This window comes from Scardinius erythrophthalmus (genome assembly GCF_964197995.2).
Source record: "Scardinius erythrophthalmus genome assembly, chromosome: 5".
Taxonomy (NCBI): domain Eukaryota; kingdom Metazoa; phylum Chordata; class Actinopteri; order Cypriniformes; family Leuciscidae; genus Scardinius; species Scardinius erythrophthalmus.
This window is the reverse complement of record NC_138225.1, coordinates 51,443,775-51,455,046: the sequence shown is the minus strand read 5'-3', so window position 1 is coordinate 51,455,046 and position 11,272 is coordinate 51,443,775. Positions and strand designations below refer to the sequence as shown.

Below are 11,272 nucleotides of genomic sequence, written 5' to 3'. Positions count from 1 at the left end.
TAATTTGCATATTAATGTGTTCTTGGGGCAATATGTAATGAAAAAAGAACTGTAATAATGGGAGTAATAATTAGCAACATATTCATAATAATATTTTATATTGCATAGGAATATTGACATATACAGTAATTTCTTTCCCTATTTATAAACATGATTGAAGTCCTGGTGTCTCTAAAAGTCATACTTTGATTAGAAAACCCATAACATTTTCCTGAGATGTTGATTTATGACAACAATTTGAACATTTGTCAGATTTAAATGATAATTGTAAAATATATTTCCACAAGAGTGCTAAATTTGATCACTAAATTAATTTCAGTCATTTTTAAAGACCAAAGATAAGTTGTTGTCATGGTGAAACCTCCAAACATTTGGTATCTGTGGAAAGCCCTATATGTGCTTTTTACAGGACATCCAGTGTTAAAACTTTGACATATGTGATGTCAGAGAAATTCACTAACATATAATGCACTTCAGACGACAACAGTCTATTCCTGGGTCCCAGTAACAGAATACCTGACGAATCATATTTAAAATATAAATAAAATACCAAATTTGCTGTAAAATCATATTGCAATGGCCTTAAAATAAGCATTCGCAAATGAATGTTGCCTGTTGCATTCATATCAAAACAAATGTTGAATAAACGCGGCGCTTCACCTTTGGGTGGGCCGGAATCAAAGGATGTCGCGCGCACATTCGAGCGCGAGACTCTCACGCCTCGCGCATTTAAAGCCTGCACAGTTTCCAGAAGCAGTGAACTTGACAGCTCTGCTCTCCTCTGATGTGCCTCATGGATCACAGGGATTCCTGGACACTACAGGATGACAGGGGTCATCAGGGGCCAGCTGTGCGCTTTAAAAGCGCTGGACACCCCGAACACTCGGACCACAGGCGCGCAGAGAAAGAGTCGCAGCTGGAAACTTCATTGATTCGCAATGCCGATCTTATTGTTCGCCACTTTGGTGGTTTCTCTGATACACGTGGACTGCGTCCAGATCGATAGTCAGAGAGGACATCACAGAGCTTTCGCAGGGTCATATTCTGACTACAGTCTCCAGATGTACCCGAGGTACCCGCTGTACATGATGCAGTTATACAGAGACTTCAGCGGGAGCATGAGCCCTTCTCCAGCCAGTGTCCACAACACCACTGTCCAGCAGGCTGACTTCATCCTCAGCTTGATCGCTCAAGGTAAAACATGCACTTGCTTTAACCTTCCTTACTTATTCTGTATGCAAAATTAAATCAAATCAGTTGCACTTTATTTTACAGTACGTGCACTTACAGTGTACTGGTAATATAAGGTAACTACACTGGTTAAGGTTTAGGGTAGGTTCAGGGTTAGTGACCCAGTTATTTTAATTAGCCTACTATAATAATATGTACATGGGGAACAGCACTGTAAAATAAATGGTTACACTTTATTTGGTAACACTTTATTTTACAGTGTCCTTGTTACATGTATGTTGCTTACCATTGTAATAACAGTAAATTATGCATAATTACATGCAACTAACCCTCAACCAAACCCTAATCTACCCTAACCCTATAGTAAGTACATATAGTTGCTTAATATTACTCAGTACTTAAATATATAAATACACTGTAACAATGACACCTTAAAATAAAGTGTAACCGGACTGGGGTTTGGTTTAAGGTTAGTTGCATGTACTTATGCATAATTTATAGTTATTACTACAGTTATTACATGTGTAACAAGGACACTGCAAAATAAAGTGTTACCACCTACCAAAATGGTACCACAATCCATGTGGCATGTGTAATGGTTGCACCATACACTCTTGGAAATAGGCTATACCTTAAAGTGCCATGCTAATGGTACATGACATGACTAATCATTCTCCATCAGGACCATAGTTTATATCAAAGTAGGTTATACTTTATTTTATGTTAGCCTATGTGCATTTGTAAGTGTAGTCTTAAGAAAGTGCTGGGTATAATAAAAGGTCATGAGTTAAGGTTAAGTTTATGGGTAGGTTCTGCATTAATACAGAGTATTAATACCTATATTAATACATATACCTAGTTATTGTATTAACTATAATACGTAGGCTAAGCTACATAGATTCAGCACATAATTGTACAATATAAAATGGTTTCTTAATTAAATGCTTTTTTTTTTGGTGCAGTTTGGCAACAGTTTGACTACTGGATAACATTTTAGCAGGCATTTTTTTTGGTGTTAACAACACGTTGATAAAGTCTTGATGGATGTTTATTCAACGCGTTTGAAAGAAGAGTAGGCTAACGTCCCGCATCTGGACAACTTGTGGGCTCATTATCTGCTATCTGACCCTCAGATTTTACAACTCAGTAGTGTCACAATGCTTATTCGACTTTAAAGAGCTGGCTGTTTTATGTACGGGTGTGTGTATTAGCTCTTCAGACGTCTGTTAGCGCGAGGTTCAATACACATCTCCTGTCAAGCAGCTCCTCCATCCTGACAGCGCTGACATTTGGCTCTGACAGAACCTGAGGGGATCTCACGAAACCTGTTGAAAACAGTCCACCTACTTCATTATACCAATTTAAAGTTGATTTTTTAAAATAGGCCTAATCATCGAAAATAATGTGAAGCGTAAATATGAATAACGCTGTTTATAAATGGTAGTAATATGTGCGTGGTTATTTAGACATTCTACATTTAGGCTTCGTTTGCTTATAATGTATTATTTGTACATAATATAATTTATTCTATTTATTTTTATTTTTTTTATTTTACCTCACCCTGACTTTAGTGCGCGTTCACGCATGACGCGTTCTTGTAGTTGCGTCGCGTTCCGATCTATTTCAGTGTTAGGCTACAACTTAATAGAAACTGAGTCGCTGCAAGAATCCTTAATGCTTGTGCACCAAAATGAAACCCTATTACATTTTAAGGAGAAACTCTTAACAATAGAATGGCCATGTACACAACCTCAAATATTATGGATCTTCAATTTGTAATTGGGAAAAGGGACGATAATTTGATAACACTTTATTTCATAGTCCACTTTAGACATTCTATTAACTACAAGTAACTTTGCAACTACATGTCAACTAACTCTCAGTAGAGTACTACTAGACTGTGCTTAATATCTGCTAACTCTTTATTTTGATGCTCCTCAACAGACATTATACTGACTATAAGTAGCTAACTTTTCAAGTTGTTAACAGTCTACTACAGTAGCCTATACTAATACTCTAACGAGATTTAGTTGACATATAGTTGCAAAGGTAGCAGTTTTTTCAAAAGAGGACCATCGAAATAAAGTGAAACTGATTCTTTTATCATTTAATGTTAATATTGTATTTTTGACTTAATATTTACTATAGCTATAAGCTATACTATAGCTTAATCGTGTGTCTTATTTTCTTATCTATTTATTCACTAGTAGCAGGGCCGTGCACAGACCTTTTGAGGGGCATGTGCTGAAACTGAAAAAGGGCACCCCCCACCCATTTTCAATGACACAAAATAATAGTCTCAAAAGCTTTAGATTTATTTACGATTAATAACAACCATAATAATAATAATAACAATATAGATAATACAGAAAAAACAGGGTTTTAAGGGCTTCTTTAAACCTAATTACAACAGCAACCTTCTGTGAGCCAGGGATGTTGGTCTCTTGAAGGTCTCTTTATTCACTACACTTTCCCTAAAATAAGCCAGCAATGAAAAAAAAAAAAAAAAATAGTGTGAAAAGTACAGTTGCAGTGAAAAGCATTTCTGAAGGATCACGTGACACTGAAGAGTACTGAACTGGAGTAATGATGCTGAAAATGCAGCTTTGATTACATAAATCAATTACATTTTAAAATATATTCAAATAGAAAAAAGTTATTTTAAATTGTAAAAATATTTCACAATATTACTGTTTTTGCTGTATTTTGGATCAAATAAATGAAGCCTTGGAATGAATTAAATCATGAATTACATTCTGCATGATAAAATATAAAAATTTCACAGTGATCTTCTCTAATGTTTTTTTTTTTTTTTTTAGTTACTACTACAAACCATGAAACCATAAAACCTTGTTTTACTACATTTTATACATGTGAGGACGAGCGGAGAGTATAGAATACTATAGATAAAAAAAATAGCTAGATAGCGAATACGTGCATATCAACAGCCTTGAATTAACCATAATTTAATATTATTACCATAACATGATTAGCCTAAATGTTAATAAATTAAGTGTATCAACAATCATAAATCAAAGAAGAAATTTCTTACTTCTTAGAAGTTACCTAGGTGACGAGGATCACTCGTCGCTTTGTGTAAGTTCCAGTACGAAACAGCGCGGGGGCGCGCCTGTTATGATTTTCCGATGGTAAAATAACAAATGATATGTTGTTGTATTACTTATCAATATATAGTTTTTAACCAGCGAATGTGCATTTTTTGTCCATCATTAAAACGGCGCCGGCGGCATCACATTACATTCTCATCAACAGGTTATAAACTAGTTTGTTGTAGCTAAAGTAGGCTATAGGCGGGGCGCTCAGTTTTTCCTGTTGTAAATATTTGGCCAAAATCGCATTTTATAAAATATGAAATGCTACTGCATCCACAGGCTATTTAAGTGTAGGCTATGTATTGGCTATGACTAGATGGCAAATGCTAGCCTAGACCTCTCTCTCAGGCGACGTCCCACATGTCTCACTCAGTGAGTCAGACATCAAATAAATAAAATATGAGCCTTTATAGACATAGTGTTTAGTAGTACTTATTCAAACAACAAGATATTTATTTATATAGCAAAACTTCGTTCAGCTGCTGTCTACTGTGCGGCTGCTGTGGAACTTCAGTTTATTCAGGGAATATAGGGAGCGGAGTTATCAGCTTACAGACAGCTTGAGGATCTAATAAGATTTACACAAGCTCGTTTTAAGAACTTTCATTGGCTAAATATTTCTAAAACAGGCAGACAGACTTAAAGGGTGACCAATAGCATTAATAAAAAAAAATAAAAAAAAACACCACCAAAAAAAGGGCACTTCGGAGTGTAAGGGCAAAAAGGGCATGTGCTCTGCACAGGTTGAGCCCTACCTGTGCACGTGCCTGACTAGTAGCTAATTGCAAGAGGTGACACGAACATTTTCTTTATTTTCCAGACTGTCACCAAACTGGTGAGCGATGGAGCGTCACTTTTGACATGTCTTCCCTCTCGACATCGAGTGACGACATTCATCTTTCAGAGCTCCGCATCCGCCTCCCAGCGTTTTCTGCATCCAGACGCGTCATGGTGGACATCTTCCACTCGCGTAAACGGGACTGCGAGTCAGACTCAGTGTTTTGTCGCACTAAGAGACTTTTTCTGGGCAGCATCAAGTCGGTGCCCAGCTCTCCAGCATCAACCTGGAGGGTTTTCAACGTCACAGAGCTGCTCCAACACTGGCTGAGTCAGGGAACGGAGACTCCCGAGAACATCCCGACACCAGACGATGGAGAGGACACTGGAAGCGGCGAAGACTTAACAGAGCCGGTTACAAAGAGTGAGGACACTGGAAGCGGGGAAGACTTAATTGAACCGGTTACGAAGAGTTGGCGACGAAAAATTCAGCATCCCACAGCAGAACGAGTTATGATTGTAGTTTTCTACAAAAACAGGTTTTCCCACAGTGGCCAACGGGCCTCCAGCTTGATGAACACAGCTGCTCACTCCAAACATGTCATCCTGAGCCGGGCTCCAGACGCAGCTCAAGGCCGTCGACACAAGAGGAACCGGGTCGAGAGGATGCGCATCCAGACGGACGACAGAAACGCGACGGGAATAGAGCAACATCAAGGAGAACTTTGCCGGCGAGTCGATATGTGGGTGGATTTCGATCAAATTGGATGGGATGAGTGGATCGTGCACCCGAAGCGTTATAACGCATACCGATGCGAAGGCCAATGTCCAAGTCCACTGGATGAGTCTTTCAACCCAACCAACCACGCGTATATGCAGGTGAGATACTGAACAGTGGTCAGGTCAACGCCAGTGTCATTTAACTACAAATTTGCTGAAGTAGCCTACAAGTTTTCTGAAATGATCAAAGAAAATGATCTAAATAGTAAAGTAACTAATTCACCATTGTAGTATTTGTTGTAATGCCTGTAATTGTATGCTGATTTTAATAAAAACATGCGTACAGGATGATTTTCTGTACTATTGTAGTAAACTATCAAGTAAAGAATCAATTCTGAGATGAAAGACATAACATATCTTAATGGAATTTTTTGTGGGGTGAAATATGACCCGGTCCAACGACACGTCAAACGCTCTGGAATGAAAAGCTTTATAAGGGGCAGTGATTGGGTTATAACTCACGTTCTGCGTTCTCTCTCTCCAGAGCTTGCTGAAGCTTTTCCAGCCGGAGCGCGTGAGCTGCCCGTCCTGCGTGCCCACGCGCCTCAGCTCGCTCTCCATGCTGTACTATGAAGGAGACGGTGTGGTCATGCGGCATCACGAGGACATGATCGTGGAGGAGTGCGGCTGTCACTGAAGACTGAAGCCTGATGATGAACTTTCAGAGGGCTGATCATGTAAAATATTCATAATATGTGATCCTGGACCACACATGGGTCAATTTCATGGGTCAATTTTTAGAAATTGAGATGTATACATCATATGGAAGCTGAATAAATAAGCTTTCCATTGATGTATGGTTTGTTAGGATAGGACAATATTTGGCAGAGATACAACTATTGAAAATCTGTAATCTGAGGGTGCAAAAAAATCGAAACATTGAGAAAATCTCCTTTAAAGTTGTTCATTTATGTTGGCGATTGTGCTGCATTCACTCACAAAAATACATGTTTTATATATTTATGGTAGGAAATTTACACAATATCTTCATGGAACATGATCTTTACTTAATATCCTAATGATTTTTGGCATAAAAGAAAAATCGATAATTTTGACCCATGCAATGTATTGTTGGCTATTGCCACAAATAAACCCTTGCGACATGTGACTGGTTTTGTGATCCAGGGTCACATATATACACTCTTACAAAAAAGGTTCTATAGGACCTAAAAGGGGTTCACATCATCGGATCATTACATGGATTTATTTTCAATTAATTCATTTTGTTTTAATACATTTAAAAAAATGAATTAAGTAAATAGCTTGTAAACATACTTTATGACTACAAAAATTTAAATAACCTGTTAAACATGAAAGTATGCAAAAGGTCGACATTTCTACTTATAATAGAACATTTTTGTCTGTCCGGAACCCTAGAGTTCTATATAGAACCCCAATGGAACTTTTTTCCTAAGAGTGAACAAAAACATTCCATAATTCTGTTCCTGAACTAAAGCACATGTTTTTGGAGAATTTCAAATGAGAACCACTGAAATACTGTCAAAAGTACGGAAATATTTAATATTTAAAAGAAACACTTGTAAATATTTTGAATTTTTTAAGCGAGTGTATATTTTTACTTCATGTACATATGGGTGTATTACGTATTATGAAAAATGTGATGTGAAATGTGTTTGTGTTTTCTACCATCTTATCAGCAGGCTTGATAAAGTTTTATAGAAATTATACACAAACATTGTCTGGGTCCTTTTGTCTAATGGAAGCACCCCAAACCCTCGCAGGATGGGGGCTGGGAGAATAAGTGCACTAAAAGGTGTTGAGAAGCAAAAGTATGTGAAGGACGGGTGGTGTGTAGAGGTGTCTGGATCGTCACGGTGTGTGTAGATGTCATCATGAGAGTTGGGTGGTCTGAAAACTTGCTGAACAATAAAGCTGACGTTAGGCGCGAGTCTGTTAACATGCTTACTAGGACTGTCAAAGGGCTTCACTTAAAAGGGCTTCGGGATTATATATATATTTAATCATAACCAAGGGAAGTCAAGCATTTGGCATTACATTATTCTATTTTAATATGCATTGTGAGGTTTCATTGTTTTTTATCCTCTAATAGGTTTTCATATGCAAGAATATCAGGGGCACAAGAATGATTTAAAGTAAAACAAACACAATGGAGCACAACTGATTTCAGTTCACATATTAAACATATAATAACTACAGATACCTAGAAAAAAAAAATATATACAAAAAATGACAAAAAGAGTCTAAAAAAAAAGATTCTGTTTTTTTTTGGCCAAAATTTGGTTAGAAAAATCTCAGTAGGTTTTTAGCCAAGGTTAATACTCCAGTTTTCTTCATTTAAAGCAATAACTATTGTACAAGTAAAAAAAAAAAAAAAAAAGGATGATACACAGCGCCAGTTTTTATTTCTTTATTAATTCTGTAAATGTATCTTCAGCTGGTGTACAGGGTTGAATATTTCTATATATTTATATAGACATTTAAAACCTTGTCTGATTCAAAGACCTATAGTAGCAATAAAAATAAATACATAAATAAAATGAACGAAGCACAATGCTTCTATATTCCCACAGGCAACCCCCTGAAGTCTTGTTTGCTAAGATGCTATAAGTACATCCATGACATTAAAGTATTCCCATATTCCCAAATAGCAGGTCATAAATTCCCATTTGCAAGTGCAAAGCATTCTAATTAAATATAATTATATATATATATATGTATTAAAAGATGTATTAAAAACATCTTTTCTGTGCAAGTGTGCATTTTGCATTCCTTTTCATAAGTAATATGCTATTGCGTTTATATCGATTTCAAATCATTCTGTAGTAAATAGGAGTATAAATATTCTCTCGTTTTGCAGCAGTTCACATTTTTTTGCAAGAGGTTGTTTCAAACCATTGCTTGGACATCAAACTGCATTTCTAATCTGGCGAATCCTTGCTGCCATACTGGAACGGACCGGCCCGTCTGATCTGTGCGCTTTGGGTTCGTTCATGAGGGACTCGAGGGAGGGAGGAGGATCCACTAAAGGGCAGCACACTGGCTGGATCTGTTTTATTACCTAGAAACTCTAGTCAAGTTGGCTGAAAAACCCAAAGCATATAAATGGGAATTTATGGGGAAACACAAGCACATATAAGAATATGAATAAGAATATCTCGTTGACATCTAGACTTTTACTGCATGGTTGGGAAGTTATTTTACCATGCAGCGAGTCTGTGAATTTTATGTCCAAGCGACATAAAAAAAAAAAAAAAATCCTTAAATAATCCATCTGTAAAATGGACGATTAATAAAAAAAAAATTACTTTTTTTTGATGGAAGACATGCATTTATAGTTTCTTTTATGAGTGGATCCTTATATTAAATGATTCCTTTAATAATTGTAAAAATTAGAAGTGACACTTTAAAATTTCAATCAAGTGTTATTCATGTGACTTGAACAAGGGATAACAGAGATGGAATAACAATGCTAAGGGCATTACACACAATGCTACAATAAATGGCCTATATTTGGTATTGTGCTTTTATGATATTAACAGAATCTTATTTTTATTTGCACACATCTGAAACGCCTGAAAATTTAGCTTCCGTTGTTTTTTCATCACAGGATAATTTCAGGATCAAGTATCTATGCTGTACTCAGACGTAACATAAAATGAAATGAGATAGTTTGCATGGAGGCCATGCAGTCACGAGTCTTTGCTAATTCAATATAAAGTCAATATAAATGAAAGCCTTGAAGGGGTTTGCTGCATTAATACTAACAGATAAGGACTATAGTTGATTTGTCAGATGTTGGATCTGATGATCAGAGCATCAGTCGAGATGATGGCCAACCAATCGCTGTTTGCATAATAAGATATAGTGACGAGATGAGCATCAATATACAGTCTACAACTGGACTGACTGGCAGTTGCTGCAAAAAACCTCCTGAAGAAAGAGACGAGTGGTTGAATTGCTGGAGAAGAATAACTTAAGTGCAAATCCAGATAATCCACATTATAGTTCAGTGTGTGTGTGTGTGTGTGTATGAAGTCAGATCTGTTCTGCTGTAGGACAGTCTGATCACAGTGTTCAGTGGCTGCGTGTCTTCATCAAGCTTAAGAGTTGCATGTGCCTAGAAAATGATTAGGCATCTAATCTTATTAATGATAAAAATGCAGACTGTGTGGTTTTCCTTAAAAACAATATATAGTGCACGCCATGATTATTGGCATCACCTGTAATGGTGAACAAAAAGGCAATGAAAAAATATACTAATAACCAATGTTGTTTGTTATGCTAAAAAGATGAGGAAAAATCTAACCTTTCAGTAAAGTTGTTTAAAAAAAATTGCATATTATTATTAATATTAATAAATATTTCACCAATAATTGCCACCCAAAGAACAATTTTGTGAACGCCATCTAATTGCCATTAATTTTCACGTAGATAAAAAAAAAAAAAAAAAATACATTTTAAAAATTCTAATTTGAAAATTATAAAAATTCCATAAAAATTCTATTTACTTTTCTTACCAAAGGGACTTTTGGTAAAAATACAATGCAATAATAATGAGGAAAAAGATATATACATACACTATATTGCCAAAAGTTTTGGGAGGTCTGCCTCTACATGAATAACTTAACCTCCACATAAACTTTAAAGACATCCCATTCTTAATCCGTAGGGTTTAATGTGGAGTTGGCACACTCGTTGCAGCTATAACAGCTTCATCTCTTCTGAAGGCTTTCCACAAGGTTTAGGAGTGTGTTTATGAGTATTATTAGAAGTGCATTTGCCCTGGCTCGCAGTCTCCGCTCTAATTCATCCCAGAGGTGTTCTATCGGGTTGAGTCAGGAAAGTCAAGTCCTCCTCACCAAATTCACTCATCCATGTCTTTATGGACCCAGCTTTGTGCACTGGTGCGCAGTCATGTTGGAGCAGGAACATCCTCAAACTGTTTCCACAAAGTTGGGAGCATGAAATTGTCCAAAATGTCTTGGTATTGAAGCATTACGAGTTCCTTTCACTGGAAATGGCCGAGCCCAACCCCTGAAAAACAACCCCACGCCACAATCCCCCCTCCACTAAAGTTCACACTTGGCACAATGCAGTCAGGCAAGTCCCGTTCTCCTGGCAACCGCCAAACCCAGACTCTTCACGAATGGACTTATTGCACAGGTGGCAACCTATCACCAGACCAAACTCAATCTTTTAAGACTGAACATTAGTCTGGGGAGTCAGCTCTGTATTTTCGACTGGCGTGATCAATGGGCAAATGACTCTGTATGCAATTGGATAGTCCTTCAACCAATCAGACCAACGATCCGGGTGATGTACTTTGCAGTGAAAACTCCAGGCAGGAAACGTGTCCACAAACGTGTTGGTTTGGAGCATTGATCAGCGGTTTGCAGAAGCAGCAATGGCATCCAGCGATTTTTGCAGGT

At 37.1% G+C, this 11,272-nt stretch overlaps 1 protein-coding gene across 1 annotated transcript; it reads left to right on the top strand.

Moving 5' to 3' along the window:
- Window positions 1-1,070: 1,070 nt before the first annotated feature.
- Window positions 1,071-6,498, top strand: spaw (southpaw; the record flags this gene model as incomplete). The annotated part of the gene is made up of 3 exons (XM_081366927.1): window positions 1,071-1,194; window positions 5,125-5,960; window positions 6,346-6,498. Exons 1-3 carry the CDS (start codon window positions 1,086-1,088, stop codon window positions 6,496-6,498), a joined length of 1,098 nt encoding a protein of 365 aa, XP_081223053.1. The 5' UTR covers window positions 1,071-1,085.
- Window positions 6,499-11,272: the final 4,774 nt, after the last annotated feature.